Genomic DNA, 16,897 nt, shown 5'->3' with positions numbered 1-16,897 from the left:
AGATGATGAGAAGTAGGAGTTCATTCATTTACAAGGTTATTTATAGGCAGAGCTGTATCTGTATTTCCTTCAACCTTCTGCCAAAAGTTGACAGGTTGAAAACTTACCAACCATACTGGTGACTATGGCCCTGAAGGTTCAGACATTGAATTACATAGCAATAACGCATTTATTATTTAACTTATTTATACAGGATTTCACAATAAGGTATAAATGCACTTGTTTTATATTGTGGTCCTGTCTCCTGTCAAGTTTCAGTTTCATGAAAAGAAATGAGATCTGTAATTTAGAATCTATATATAAATTATTGTTAATTCTGACATAGGCGAGCACAATGGAAAAACTTTGGAACAACTTTCTGCCTTGGATACCTACCTGAACTATCTCAGGTGTACCGCGAAATGTAAAACAGTTTTCACTATTACGATATTGTTCCATATTTCTATCTTAGGAATATATTATAAAGAGTTTTAAAACAAAATTTCTGATTCATCGGTAGATTTTCAACTCAATTTCAATTGTACGCGGTCAAAGTAATTTCCGGGTTCACGATGAGTTCACAGGTTCACCTTGCAACTACCTGGTTTCAGTTAAGTTGGTCGTTAGTGGCTATAGCTATTTTAGTTTTTTGTTTATTTTCGGATCGGACCGCGCGTGTGAAGGTACAGTAGTTAAAAAATTAAATCCCGATAGCCGAGTTTTATATCTGTGTCCCATTAGGGCCCATATTGCAAGCAGTCTAAAAACATCTTCCATCTTGGGCCGAAACGGCCTACACTGTCGCGGAAGTTAGTTTCAAAAGATGTTTAAATGAAATAATGTATTATGATGGTATTTATTTGAATAAACGCCTCCCCAATAAAACATCACTTTGAATAATAATCGCCTACACCCCCCCCCCCCCCCCCCACCTACCCAACTATCTAATAAACGCCCATCTACAGTACATTAATTATACACACGATATTGTATATACTATTTATAATAGAATTCATTACACTGTTAACTATAATTTACCAAGCATTTGTTATAATTTTTTACCACTTTTCATATCTATTAGAGGATTTTATTTGATTATAAATGTTACGATATTATTAAAACTAAAAAATTCCTCGAATAAGCATCTCCCTCAAATGAACTCTGCCTCCCCACCTCCGCCCTATTAAACAATAAACACTATACTTTAAAATGTTATTAATCATCTAAGAGACTGTGAAACAGAGTAGGTTTAGTTTTTCGAATGTCAAGCATTTTCAATAATGGTAACCGACAGAAAACGTACAAGGAGGACGTCCTTCTAAAACCTTTTTACCCGAGTCATTATCCTTCCGAGAACCTTCGTTTACACTTCCTTGAGGGGAGCGAGCGAACTAGAGGTCTAACCCTCTAGTTAGACGTAATTGTTGTTGAATATTTGATATAAATTGTTAATTTGTTCCATACTTTTGCAACTTCAACTTTGAACGATTATTTAATTTAATAGTCATAGTGGGGTATTATATATCTGTTATAGAGGACATTGACAACTTTAGCCTTATATTTACAATTTACAATCCTGTGAGAAGTGACAATTTTAGAACATTGTGTACAAACAACAATTTATACACAGATTTTAAAAAAATTATTTAAAGAATTTAATTTTTATTGGCGGCCATTTTGAAATCCAAGATGGCTGACATATTATCGCTTTACATAGTTAGGATTGTATAATGGGTACAGTAATACCATCAAAACGGACTTGTTCCACATTCATAATTTGTATTATTGGTGATATTCTGATCTTTAATAGGGTTATTTGAATGTTGGCGGCCATCTTGAATTTGGTCCTTTAAATGTCTTGAAAAAATGGCAACATATTTTTTTTCATTCCTTATATTATCAAGATATGAAATAAAGTCAAAGTTTGCTTTTAACAAAAAATATACACGACATTCATATAAACAACATACCAGCCTACACTAATAGGCCTATTGGTGACTTCACAAAAACTTGAGTTACACAGTATTCTTCAATAAATAATATTAAGTAACACACCCTCGGTAGCTCTGCATTTTTGCCCAAGTGTTTCGCTCAGTTCCTCTCTCTCTCTCTTGCTGCCAAAGATATAATACTGTAGTACCATAACCCGCCACTTCGTGGTTCCTGCAGCACAGTTGCCTGAGCTAATTTTTTTCATTTTTAACTTCACTGTTATGGTCATATTAGCCGCCCATAGGCAATCACGTCATAGATTGATCTTTGCCGCCATAAATGGAAAAATACTAGGCCTAAAAGAGAGCGCACATTGATGTATTGTTGTAGGCTCTTGCCAGTTTTGAAGTTCGGCAGTTTTTCAGAACAGAATTTTCTAACTTAAACTATAAATAAATACAGTAGTTTTTTCAACAACAAGCCCAATTGACTTTTGAGGAACACGATCATGATGCTGAAATGCTTCTCCTAACACTGACTGCTGATTTAGAGAGGGGCCTAAACTAACCCTCCTGCGCGCGTGTCAAACAGTGTATCATGCGTGCTCGTCGCGTACGGCCGGCGGGGACGTACGTGTTTACAACCACAACAGCAAGAGGGTAAGTTAATTATATTTGTATAATAATTTCATAAACTCACTTTTCGGCGCCAGTTCTCTATCCAACCTGCCTTGTTTTTTTACTCCAAATTTGTTTATCACGAATACCACAGCTTAGAATTAGGTTTTATGAAGGAGAATCACATAAAAAGTAAGAAATAAATTCTATAAATTGGTGATTTTTCAGACGTGTTTCTCTCTCCCTCTCCTCCTAGCGAATTTTGCATCCATCGATTCCATGTTCAATTTTCGTTTCTATGGAGTGCCAAATAGAGCAACAACAATAGAGGGCTAAAAACTTGTTAGAATGTGTCAACTTTTAATGCATTTATTGTTGGTGAAATACACGTTTAATTTCAATATATTTTGTCAATGAAAATGTTATCAAGGTCATTGTAAACAAATTGTCAACAAATAAGAAGTAAACAGAATTTTACATGCAAACTTTGTTTTGCATGAAATTTGACAACAAATTAGACAAAATACTCACAACTTTTTTTTATAGAAAATTTGCTTCCAATATATATAAAAAATAATTGTAAATAAATATATATAAATAAATGATAAAGACGCTAGTAAATTACCAACTGAACATTTTATTGCACTACAGGCTGTTTCATGAGTATGAACTCAATCTTCAGGTGCTTGGCTCTGAATGATAGTCACAAGTGAATACAAAAAGCTATAATGAAGTTATAAGGCAAACTGTTTATGTGAACAATAGTATGTTAATTAGCAAGTACAACACATTTCTATTTCCTGGACAGTCTGTTGTACTTGCTAATTAACATACTATTGTTCACATAAACAGTTTGCCTTATAACTTCATTATAGCTTTTTGTGACTATCATTCAGAGCCAAGCACCTGAAGATTGAGTTCATACTCATGAAACAGCCTGTAGTGCAATAAAATGTTCAGTTGGTAATTTACTAGCGTCTTTATCATTTATTTATATTTGGCTCTACATTTTGTATCGAGCACTTTCGCTTTCATGATCTGCGTTAAATTTACCATGATTTAAATAAATATATAGGTATTTATTCATAAAAAAAACACATAAATAGTACAAACAGAAGGCAGCCCAACGGCTGAAAAATTCTGCAAACAACGTACAAAGTAAAAATTTAAAAGAATTTAGAACAATATAATATATACAAGTACACAGTAAATCAGATCATTAAAAGCCGTTAAAATTCTTTAAAATGCCAAAAGACCCAGATAAACCAAAGCATGCGGTAATCACTAATTCGTTAATTATTATTAATGTTATAAACCTACAAAGTTTTAGTTTTAGAGGCTTCATTCATTCTATCAATAATGTTAGGGATGGTAGAGCGTTTCCAATGATTAGTTTTACACAAGGGGGCATTTAACAAATTAACATTTCTCAAATTGTGACCGTGGTTACGATAAGGGAGAAGCATATAACGATAGAGTTTAGAGAGTAGTAGCCCCTACCCAAATTTCATCATCAAGTTATCTCTTCTGGCTTCAAGGGAACATAATCCAGACATGGATAAAGCATTTTCATAACTGATGTACTTTAGCACCGTAAATACATCTTAGAGCTCTCTTCTGTACCCTTAATAAATAAATAAAATAAATTCAAAAATATTGTAAAGTTTTTCCCTCTTTCCTGTCTCTACTGTGTACAACTAGCCTGGTAGCAATCTCGTTCGTTAGGCTTAGATTAGAGCCTGTCTAGCCTAGTTATTTATTATAAAGTTAAAGATAAGATGCTCGGCTTATCGGAAGGAGTGTGCTCCTTCTAATAAACGGACCACCGGAAGAGTCCCACGCACTAGTTTATTCTACTGAGAGATGGGAAGTTTAATGTCACTAGGCTAGCCTATCAGGTTCTCAGGTTCCTCTCGTTCCGTCTGCTCTCTCTCACATACGACGTACACTAAATTAAATAATTATTGCTAGGTAAAGAGGGTTTATGTTTATGACAGGTAGCGTCAGGTTCGGCGACGGTCATATTCCGTCGGCTTCACGTCCTATGTAAATAGATAATGATATACTTAAATTGATTTAAATGATGAAAGTACAAGTAGGTTAAATTCTCATGAGCCATATGGCCCTTTTATTTATATAATGGTAGAACTTACCAATTTAATACAAGCTACGATACAAATTATAAGAAATAAGGTTTGGGATGGATGGCCCGACAACACGTCCTGCTCCGTCAGAATCAAAAAGAAGATTGTTGGAGGCCTAGTAGGTCCCTGGGCGGATTGCAATAAAGGTCTTAACCGGGGTCTTAGACTTAAGCCTAGGTCTTATACCACCCTCAATGGAGGTCATAGAATAAAGCCTCTTGCAATATAAAGTCTAAGCCTACGAGAGGACGTTTCGCGGTCTTAAATTTTAAGCCTCCTCGTAGCAGGCTTAGGATTCGTTGCGAAGACAAAAAAAATGGCGAACTTTATCGCGGTGCAAGGCTATCGAGAGAGAATAGGTCGTATTTTTCGCGATAGATTGCATCCGCTTGATAAATATGATGACAACGAATTATATAGAAAATTTCGGTTCAACCTGCAAGCTATAATGACGCTTAGCGATAATTTAGCAATTGATTTAAATGTAACGAATAGGAATAATGCAGTGCCACCGGTTCTCCAAGTGTGCACAGCACTTAGATTTTATGCAAGTGGATCAATGCATAACATTTCCGGCGATCTTTCTGGTAAGTATTAATATTAATAATTAGCACAACTACAATAATAATATTGTTTAGTTTTTAATGATAATAATGAAGGTATAAAATTAGTAAATACTTAGTATAATTAAGTAAAATAAATTATAATTATTTATACCTAGGCCTAGACTATCGCGCCGGCGCTAGTTTACTCTCGCACCTTTACCCATTTAAAAACATTCACCCGCTGCACGGCGGCGGTATGGTGAGTGAGCGGAGTCAACAAGCCAACTAGTAAATAGGCTGCTTGTTTTTTTGTTGTATCTTTTAGTTTAGTTTTTAATAAAAATAAAATTATGGTAAAAATATCTATAATTTTGATATATAAATTAAGTTAAATTTTTCTTATAAATTTATAAAATTAAATTTATACATATTTATTCTCTATTATCAATTGTTATTTAATACTTTAGGTTAATTCAAGATTATAATATTTTGTATTCCTTTGTTTGTAGGAATTCATGAATCGACAGCTTGCCGAATTGTAAGGCAAGTTTCACTGGCCTTACAGAGACATTATGATTGAGTATGTGTTTTTCCCGATGGATGCAGCAAGCATTAGGGAAACAAAAATTTAATTTCATGACATATCTGGTTTCCCTAATGTCATTGGAGCGGTTGATGGCACTCATGTCCGGATACAAGCTCCAACAGTCGACGAATTTGTTTATGTGAACAGAAAAGGATATCATACTCATAGCCTGAACATCCAAGTCGTTTGTGACGCAAACATGCGATTCACAAATTGTGTACTGCGTTGGCCCGGTTCAACGCTTGATTCCAGAATTTTTAGGGAGAGTGGTCTTGGTGTAGCATTTGAAAATGGTGAAATGCCAGAAGGATATTTGTTGGGGGATTCTGGGTATGCGTTACGGCCATTTCTGTTGACACCGTTTATAAATCCAATTACTCGCGAAGAACGAAGGTATAACAATGTACATTCCATAACAAGAAGTATTGTCGAGAGGACAATAGGTGCATGGAAAAGGCGGTTTCGGTGCATGCACGAAGAAAACCGTATGCAGCCTCACAGAACCTGCGCTGTGGTAGCAGCAACAATGGTCATTCATAATATTGGCCCGTAATTTAGGTTTACCAGAAATTGAAAATGAAGAGGATATTGATATAGGGGATGCAGGGCAGCGCAATGAACACATTGAAGACAACAATGGACATGCAATCAGGCAGATGGTTGCAAATGCAATTGCTAATTAAATTTTGTTTTGTAAAAAATGTTTATACTGTATAAATGAGATTCAATTTTTATTTAAAATAATTATGGCGCTTTCATAACAGCATCATCATTGTACATATTAAATACAGGTATTAAATATATTTTAATTATTTGTAAACACCAATTGAAATTTAATGAATTATTCATTAAATATATCTAAATTGTAAATTATATATTAAATATTTTTAAATTATTTGTAAACACCAATTGAAATTTAATGAATTATTCATTAAATATATCTAAATTGTATATAAATTGTAATTTATAAACAATATGAATAATATATTAATTATTTGTAAACACCAATTGAAATGTAATGAATTATTCATTCTAAATTGTATATAAATTGTAATTTATAAACAATATGAATAATATATTAATTATTTGTAAACACCAATTGAAATGTAATGAATTATTCATTCTAAATTGTATATAAATTGTAATTTATATACAATAATATATTAAATATTTTAAAATTATTTGTAAACACCCATAGAAATTTAATGAATTATTCATTAAATTATCTAAATTGTATATAAATTGTAATTTATATACAATATTAAATATTTTAAAATTATTTGTAAACACACATAGAAATTTAATGAATTATTCATTAAATTATCTAAATTGTATATAAATTGTAATTTATATGTACAATAATATATTAAATTTTTTAAAATTATTTGTAAACACCCATAGAAATTTAATGAATTATTCATTAAATTATCTAAATTGTATATAAATTGTAATTTATATACAATATATTAAATATTTTAAAATTATTTGTAAACACCCATAGAAATTTAATGAATTATTCATTAAATTATCTAAATTGTATATAAATTGTAATTTATATACAATAATATATTAAATATTTTAAAATTATTTGTAAACACTCATAGAAATTTAAGAAATTTAATGAATTATTCATTCTAAATTGTATATAAATTGTATATAAATTGTAATTTATATACAATAATATATTAACTATTTTTTAATAATTTATAAACACCAATTATTCTTCAACAATTGTAACCTGAGACTGCAATACAGCTAGCTCTAGTTAACACTTTTGTGTGGCAACTTTGTAGTATTTAGCCTCTTCATGTAGTTTAATTTTCTCCAGTTCAATTTTCTCGACTTTCTGCTTAGCTACCGTCTGCCACTTTAAAAAAGATTGGTATGTGTCATCCTCTTCTACATGTTTGACTCTTTTTCTCTTCGGCTCTGCTGGTTCTTCAGATGATGTTGAGGGAATATTGGTAGAAAGATCTTTAATGATAATGGTCGTTAAAATAAATGACACTCATTTATTATCGTCATTTGTTATTGTATAAAAAATATTTAAAAAATTAATATTATAATTGTTTACAACTATGTTAACAATGTTTGCAATACATAGGCCTTGAATTAACAATTTGAACCTGTGACCAAATTCATAACATATAGGCCTAGGACCTCTAGGCTGATGAATATGCCTAGGCTATGCTAGCCCTAGTACAGGTATTAACAAAATACACACCTGCTGCTGATGATAGTGCTGACCGACTCCCAATTGAACTTTCAACTCCACTGGATAAACCAGCAAACAAACTGGAGTCTTCCCCACCATAGACATTGATTACCATCTCACTACATTTTGGCATATGAAATTGTGGACCCCCTCCAGTAGGAGGATTTTTTTTGACGGTTTAAATCTTTTTTGGCATCTGCCAATAAATTTTTCCATTTCTTTTTAATCTCGTCGACGGTTCGATTGACCTCTCCATTTACGGCATTTACGCTATTTAAAACTTCTTTCCATGCCTCAGCCTTTGAATGCAACGAAACTCTCGACGAAAATCTGGAGTTCAAAATGTCTTTTTTGAATGAGAAAGCTTCTATAAGGCTTCTACGTGTTATTTTGTCTATAGCTTGAGGGCGTTTATCTATTTACGATAGCTTTTATTATTTTTGTACACACAAATAATGCCCTCAACGGTGGTAACTAAGGTTTTCTATCGGGCTTAGCTTAGACCGCGATATTGCAATCGACTTTGCTGAGAGGCTTAACTAAGACTTTCGCGAGGGGTCTTAGGCTCTAAGCCTAAGACAAAGTCTTTATATTGCAATCCGCCCCTGGATAAGTTGTTTACCACAATTTAGCGCATAGTTAAATTACATGCAGAGTAAACTAGCCGATCAGAACTTAGTATTATTTGACCTGCTACATAATAGGCTCAATGTACTGTAGGAAATAAATGATTTGGGCTATACCAAATTCCGTTACATTACCCCCCCCCCCCCTACCCCCCCTCTCGGACTGATTCGTCTCCTGAATCAGAATACAAGAAAGTAGGCTTAGCCTAAAAATGATCAAGAATACAATTAATTTACAATTCTATAAGGGTCTACTATGCCTTTGTAAAAAGATTAAAACTAGTTTTAGTTATTTAATTTTTTTAAAAAAACAAGAACATCAATTAGTAACTTTAACAATATAATAATAATAATAATGTTCAATTTACTATAGCGCAAAATGCAGGACGCCTCTAAGTGCTGAACAATCAACAGAAAAAAGAAGAGCAAAAACTAAAGAAAATGCAAAATAAAAAGGTGGGATTTCAGGAGTTGTTTGAATGTGCAGGTGAGTGCATTCCTGATATAATTTGGAAGGGCCTATTACTCAATTCAAAAAATACTTGCGGGAGGTTTCCTCTATTTGTAGTACGTCTCCACTTGGCATCACAGTAATAGTGCTGGTTTAAGGGGCATTCGCACCTGTTCCGTTTCGCGGAACGGAAGACGGCGCCGTTTTGTTAAAAAATCGAAAAGCGTTAAAACAATAGCAGCGTTTACACAAAATCCGTTCCGTGAAAAAGGCCCTAATGGCCCCACAAACTGCTTTATCATCCACCAAAAATTTTTTTTGGAGATGGTCTGCAAGAGAACAAAACAAGTTATTCATTTTAAAATGATGACTATAAAAAAAATCATTGAAAAATGTTGATTTTTATGTTACTTCAAAATGAGTAGGGACAATACATCTTAATATATACCGTAGTTCCTCGGGTATAATCCCATCCCGACTTTACGATTACTTTCGCATGCAAGCATATCTCCAAGCAAAGTCCCAGTGTATAATTTAACATTAGGACAGAGGTGGACCTAGGCCTACTGTAGCTAGCTAGGCCAACATTTTTTTAAACAAATTCTCACTAAAAAATAGGGTAATTTCTCTGAATTAGGCTGACTTAAAACTCATCAAACAAATCTGGGGAAAAATCTATACGGTAGACATAGCACCGGTAAGACCAATTAGGCCGCCTAGGCCTAGATGGCCTGACCGTCTAATTGTTAGGCCTACATCTGATAGCCTAAATGGTAGCTAGAAGAAATATCGTCATTTTCAGTTCATGCACCGGGAAATCTCCGGGTATAGTCCCACCTCCCGAATTCGGGCAAATTTCACGTACAAGGGGGTGGGATTATACCCGGGGAACTACGGTATATAATACAGTAATATAACCACTACATTTTAAGACTTACCCATCAAAGGAGAAGTGATTGTTGCCTGCAATGCCGATTTTGTCTCTTTTCCTTTGTGGGCATTGCAGGAGGAACCGGATAAAGAATGTGTTGCCATAGTCTGTCTGTCGAAGAACAAATCATTGCATCCGCTGTGTACTTGTTTAAGTTTCCCTTTGTCCATAAATTGACGACGGTTAGTGGGGCTTTCAAGTTACTGGAAAGTGTTATCTAATTGATACAGAACAATACTCAAACATTTAGGAACATTGAATATTATAGTTTACAAAATCTATTATAAAATAAATCCAAACAATACTACTGTATATATGGCTATACCTTGTATCCTAATACAAAATTGTAAAGACAAAATACACTGACTATATCTTGTAGTTTATGATGTATTTTACAACAAAACAAATAATGCGCTGGGTTTCTAATGTTGTTATGCACTAATTATTCAATTCACCAATTAAACACTTTTCAATAGTGCCATCAATACCAACACTAGTTAAATAAATACTAATTTATTGGATATTTTTAAAAATATTATGAAAAGTATCAACTTACATTTTACTTTGTTAAATACATAATGTTGGTTATAAATGATTTATTTTACATTTTGTAAATATAATACAATAAACATACTTGTTTGTCTTCATCTGCACTTTCCTCAGAGGTTGAGGAACCACTAGCCTCAGTGGAAAACTGTTTTTTCCTTGGCCTTGTGTCAAAGTCATCTGAGCGGCGTTTAAATGTATTCTTAACGTCTTCAATAAGTGTTGGCAAATCTAATAGAAAATAACAAACAAGCTTAGTTGAAAACTCTTAAAATGTTAAACATTATTTTTTTCACCTTTCAAATATAGTTTGACAACAGTATTCAAAGCTTACAAAAACATATGTATACAAGTTGCGTACAAGATTTATTATTTTTCATCAACTGCAAAATAAAACAAAATTGGATGCTAATTATTGGTATTGCTAAAAAACTTACACTCTAAGCATGATATTGCCTGATTCAGACTAAGAACCTGCTTCTCCAGCTCTTGTGTTTTTTTTCTCAGAGCAGAGTTCTCATCCTTTAGTGACTGCAATTCTGCATTGCTGACCTGAAATGATAAAGATATCTGATAAGTTAAACAAAATCATTGATGCAAATGTCACGGTATTCTCAATGCCAGATAGGAAGGTTATCCACCAGAGTTGTTCCTTTAAGACATCAACTACAACATACAGGTGAAGCATATTTAACAATGGAATGTAAGGTGTTGAAAGATGCGTTCCAACAAGTCTTTGTAAATTAGAAACTGCAAACCTCCATAAAAACACAAGCCCTTCTGCGAATGTTGCAGTAAATGCTCCGGTGTGTTTTTTATTTGAAACGGTAGTGCGACCAATATGCCAACCTATCACATTCCAACATGGAACGACAATGAACAAAGGTAACGCCAATCATGGTGAGGCCAAAGTGAATTCCAACAAACAGAAAATGAGTTATGCTAAATTTAGTGTTTAGGACACTAGGCTCATACAGAAAAAAATTACTAGGTAAGCAGTGATTCAATGTTATAAATACCTTGCTACTAGCCTTCGCATGTAGTGTGTTCTTTATTTTCTCCATGGTTTTCAAATTTGAATTTGCCCGTTTCTTTACGTAATCAGAATCTTGAATAATGTCATCTTGCTACAGTATGTAAAAAAAACATACTTCATATTTTATTCTGGAAAACTAATTCTACATGGATGGTACTTGTCTCCTATGGGATCCAGATTTGTAACAAAATATATATTTTAAAGAAAAATTATATACAGAGTATGCAGTTTAAAAATAGGCCTAGTATTAAAGACCCCTTCCCTGCAATTTTGGACGTTTTTTGGAAAATAATACATATATATCACTTTAAAAACATTAAACCATGTCATTCCTTGTCTTAAATGTACGTTTTATGGTAAATTATGATAAAAAGTGAGAAACAATGCACTACCTAAGTAGCTCGCGGCGATCGACCTCTCGTCGACGGTCTCAGGCCTAGCCTAGCTAGGCTTAGTTTTGTAGGCCTAGCTGGTAAACATCGGTAACGTACGAACATCGTACGCTAGCTATATACCTAGCCTGACGTTGTATAGTTGCTGCATTAATTGTCTTTCTATTTTTGCCAGACTCCGTTGATACAAATTGGGGAAAACCCGGTATTTTCGCTGAAAAGTTAGGAGTCTTCCATTTGTTTTGGCTTCACGATCGATCGAAAAGTGGGCGAATTACAGGTGAAAAACAAAAATATCAATCCGCGCGCAATGCATTTTGGGATTTATAGCGGGCCGCTATAATTATTAAAATCGATTTATTTTTCACATTTTTAACCGTTTAAAGACAAAAAAAGTTATCGCAATAGGACCATATAGTATTATTTTTACATTAAATATAGTTTGTGATCTTAAATTAGATCTAAAAAACGTAGGGAATGGGGCTTTAAATAATAAGATTATAAATTGAGAACTAGGCCTGGTCTAGGGATGCTGTTTGCCATACCATGCCAATAATATTGAGGAGTTGCTATCCAATAGAATTTGAACAATAGTCCTACCTAGGCCATAGGCCTAGTACCATGATTCATGAAAAGCCCTAGGGCCAGGCCCTAGAGAGCAAATCAATCAGGATGTTCCGAACTTGAATCTTAGTTGGGGCGGCCTTTCTCTTTCTCAGATTTCTTCATCTTTTATCTATAGTATTAGGCCTAGCCTAGGCCTATTAGTATTATTATATTTTACCTCATCATCGATCTCATCATCATCAAATTCAAATCTTCTAGTGGGCTTTTTTGCTCGATTGCCCTTACCAAGGGTAGGCCGAGGTGTAGCGGTTATGGAGCCCGTTTTTATAAACTCTTCACTCTTTTGTATCAACTTCTTTCTGTCATCTAGGGGAGTAGCATATAGTAGGTAAGTATGAACAATGTTTTAATTTGAACAATTGTTTTGGAGTAGGCCTAGGCTAGGCCTACTGTTTGTAGGCTATTATTAGGCTAGCCTAGCTCCTATATAGCCTAGCCTAGCCCTAGGGTAGCCTAGGCCTAGTAGTATATAAATATTATTAATTTAAAACTATTACAATATTATCAATAAAATATGAAAATGCGATAAAGCCTAGGCCTAATTGACCACTTACCACTAAAGCATAGCACTCTACCAACACATCGTGAGGTCTTGTCCTGACCGCGTTTCTTTTCGTGCCAATTGCAAACAACTTCTTCGTTTATTATTGCACTCATGTCTCCGTTGGTTTTGACATTCTCTTCTAGCCATTCTGTCTCCGCGATATCTGTTGACGGTGGGTCTTCGTGCTCAAAATCCAACGTCTGACAACAACAAAAGCGCGGTGGTGTGGTGCCAAAAAAGAGTTACTCCTCGCGCGTACAGCGCAAAGACTAATGGGATGGGCTATTCCCCCAGGCTATAGGCGATATTTTAAAAACCAATTTAATGAAGAAATTAAAAATACGTGCTTAGAAATAATAAATATAATAAATATTAATTATATTTTTCTATGAATACAATTTAGGCTTTTTTATTAAATAGTCATTTCCACAAAATATAGAACGGCTGGACCATGAAGACTAAGCCAACTCGTCACGCCTCTCTCATTCGATTCCTGCCTCGCCGGAATTCACGCCGCGGCGGGCACATGATCCTCGTCATCATCAGCAATTCGTACGACGTACGTCGTGCGCGCGAGTAGTGGACGTGGATAGAGATGGTGGCTCGACTGCGCGCATGCTCTGATGAGATTCAAGATGTGGAGCCAAGCTGGTTATAGGATCCAATAGGCAACCTATACAATCCTATAGGATATAAGCTGCTTATACAAACCTGTAGGTGGCTCATACACTTCCTATAGGTGACTATAGCCAACCTATAGGATCCTATAGGCAATCTATACGATCCTATAGGCTGCCTATAGGAGCTATGCTGCCTATACAATCCTATAGGTGGCTCATACACTTCCTATAGGTGACTAAACCTACCTATAGGATCCTAAAGGCAACCTATACAATCCTATAGGCTGCCTATAGGAACTATAAGCTGCCTACACAATCTTATAGGTGGCCAATACACTGCCTATAGGTGAATATAGCCAGCCTATAGGATCCTATAGGCTGTCTATTGTCACCTATAAGTAAGATCCTATAGGCGGTGTATGGGTCACCTATACAATCCTTTAGGCAGCCTATATGATCCTATAGGCTGCCTATTGGATACTATAGGCTGCCTATTGGACCCTATAGGATCTTATAGGCTGCCTATTGGACCCTATAGGATGCCTATAGGATCCTATAGGATTCTATAAGACATTTTTGTAAGGGATACTACTCCACTAGGTAGGAGGCCTCGTCTAGGCCCACCACCACTAGGCTTAGGTATGACCTACAGTTGTAGACTTACTATACGGTACTTAAAGTCTTAGACTAAGACTTAGTAATAAAAATCTATACTATCTCTAGGCCTACCTAGCCTAGCTAGTTAGTAGCTTTACTCCATCCATGCTAGGCCTAGCCTAGTAGTAGGCTAGGCCTAGAGGCCTACTAGGCTAGCTAGGCCTAGGCTACTAGCAAGGCATGTAGTACTACCTCATCACTGGCTACTAGCCTAGAGGCCTACTAGGCTAGCTAGGTAGTAGTGCTACCTAGAAATAATAATATTTTCTTCTTTTTTTCCAGTTGCCTTGTGTAAACATGAATTCTTGCTATGATGCAAAGATGGAGAAGTTGCTTTTGCTAGTAGAACAAAATCCAGTCTTATATGACAAGTAAAATTCTGAATACAAAAATGAAAAAAAAAAGTATGATATTTGGAAAGCCATTGGAGAGCAAGTTGGACTTGAATGTGAGTATTTTATTTAATACCTAATAAAATAACCATAAATTTGAGACCAAAATGTGGTAATGCATTGATACCAAACCTAAATCTAACTTAATATTTACACAGATCCAATTGCAAGGACCAAGTTTGAAAGTATCCGGGACTCCTATAAGAAAGGGGGTGATGCACAAGTTCTGAAAAGTGGACAAGCCATTCAAAGCAAAAAAGAAGTACAAGTGGGCTGACCAGTTGGGATTTCTTCAGGTGCATTTGTCGCATCGAGAGTAAGTCCAGGCTAATGTTTTTTTATTATATATTTTTTTCATTGCCCACTCTCAATAACAGTTTGGGTTAATTCTTAATAATTGTTCTCTAATGGTGATGATGATAAAACATGGTTTTTTTTTGTTTGGTTTTACTGATGTATAGATGCCCATTGTAAATAATTCAAGATAGCCTAATCAATATAATAAGCACCATTCATGCTTTTGCAGAGGACTCATGCTTCAGATCATTTTTTAGAAATGTCTTCACTATTATCTTATGTACTTTACTTAACTTTCAGGAGTGTTAGTAACATTACGGTACCAGAGGTAACATAGTTTGAATCATCACTAGAAGGAACGTCATTCATGATGAGTTTATTTGAAGAAGAAGAAGAAAGAGCATCCGTTAGTAATGAGGAAGAAACGTGGCCTAAACCAACCAAAAGAAAAAAAGAAGATAATATTAGCAACCAGTTGATGGAATATTTAAAAGAGAAACAAGAAACTCCCAAAGACGAGCCATTAACCTTTTTTTTAAATCTAGTCTGGCCACTGTCCGGACATTTCCAAAGTTAAAACAAATTGTAGTCAAAAGAAAAATGAATAAAATATTTGTAGAAATTGAAGAAGAAATGGCATTAAACGAAGAATAAATAATAAGAATAATTCAATAATGAAACATAATAAATAAATAAAACTAAATTAGAACTTCTTTACTAGTAGTATGTTAAAAATAATCACATAAGTAAACACAATGATATCAACTACACCAATAATAAAAGTATTTTAATAAATTGTAATATATACAGTTTACACAAGTGTATAAACACATTGAGGTGAGTTATATAGGCCTATTTATATTACATTATTTATTGCAATTGCTATACATACAGAGTACACTAGACACAATAACGACGAAAAAAAGATTAGAACTATTATTCCTATCCAAAACAAGTTACGTTTTTATGATAGCATGATTGAATAACAATCTATCGTAAATATGATACAAACATATTTTCACAATTGAATCATACGACGTCATAATCATAGAAAAACGATTTAATTGTAGTATAACAATTTTGTCGTTGTTCACTTAATTTTATTTGTAAAATATATTTGTATCATATTCATAATAGATAGTTGTTTAATCGTGCTTGTACAACAACTTATCTTATTTCTTATCGTTTGTGTTAGTGTCGTTATCGTGTTAGTATACATGGGCCTTAACTGCTTTTTTTTTTTAGGTTATACAAATTCATTTATAATTAAGTTAATTAAATTGGTTCTAGTGAATATATTTCACAAAATTGCATTTATTTTGTAAAACTAATTTCACAGTCTGGGTGAGGCTTAATTCAGTTGTACAATATATCAAAGAACGTTAGGAAGGTTTCGCATCCATACAAACATGACAGATAGATAATTACTTATATTGTTACAATTCATTATTTAATTTATTTTTTGTCTTAAAGATCATTTTTAAATAATAAACTTCGCCATTTGGTGAATTGAAGTAGTCTTTGAAAGCATCACTAATTTCCATCTACCCATCTACCCCTGCATGATTGCCTATTTGGCGTAGTGGCTGGATTCCTTCGTATTGACTAAGGTCAACGTCTTCGGTAGGAGGAAGTCGTCCACTCCTATCGGAAGTTTTTTTAATGTAGTTATGGAGTACGCAGGTTGCCTTAATGATCTTGTCCACGTTCTTTGGATGCATGTTGATTACACAAAAATAAATTCGATATTTCGCGGCCAG

The 16,897-nt window shown here is 34.2% G+C and overlaps 1 protein-coding gene and 1 long non-coding RNA gene across 2 annotated transcripts; both read left to right on the top strand.

Moving 5' to 3' along the window:
- The first annotated feature begins 2,280 nt into the window (after positions 1–2,280).
- On the top strand, positions 2,281–16,481 carry LOC140048016 (uncharacterized). The gene is made up of 5 exons (XR_011845028.1): positions 2,281–2,570; positions 9,018–9,131; positions 14,731–14,896; positions 14,999–15,156; positions 15,438–16,481. It is a non-coding gene; the product is annotated as an uncharacterized lncRNA (long non-coding RNA).
- LOC140046593 (putative nuclease HARBI1) lies at positions 5,121–6,445 on the top strand. Its single transcript, XM_072091287.1, has 3 exons — positions 5,121–5,259; positions 5,727–5,791; positions 5,853–6,445. The coding sequence occupies exons 1-3, from the start codon at positions 5,121–5,123 to the stop codon at positions 6,354–6,356; spliced, it is 708 nt and encodes a 235-aa protein (XP_071947388.1). The 3' UTR covers positions 6,357–6,445.
- Positions 16,482–16,897: the final 416 nt, after the last annotated feature.

The sequence above is a fragment of the Antedon mediterranea genome, chromosome 4, assembly GCF_964355755.1.
Source record: "Antedon mediterranea chromosome 4, ecAntMedi1.1, whole genome shotgun sequence".
Lineage (NCBI taxonomy): Eukaryota > Metazoa > Echinodermata > Crinoidea > Comatulida > Antedonidae > Antedon > Antedon mediterranea.
Note: the sequence above shows the minus strand (reverse complement) of the source record. Positions and strands in the feature narration are given on the sequence as shown.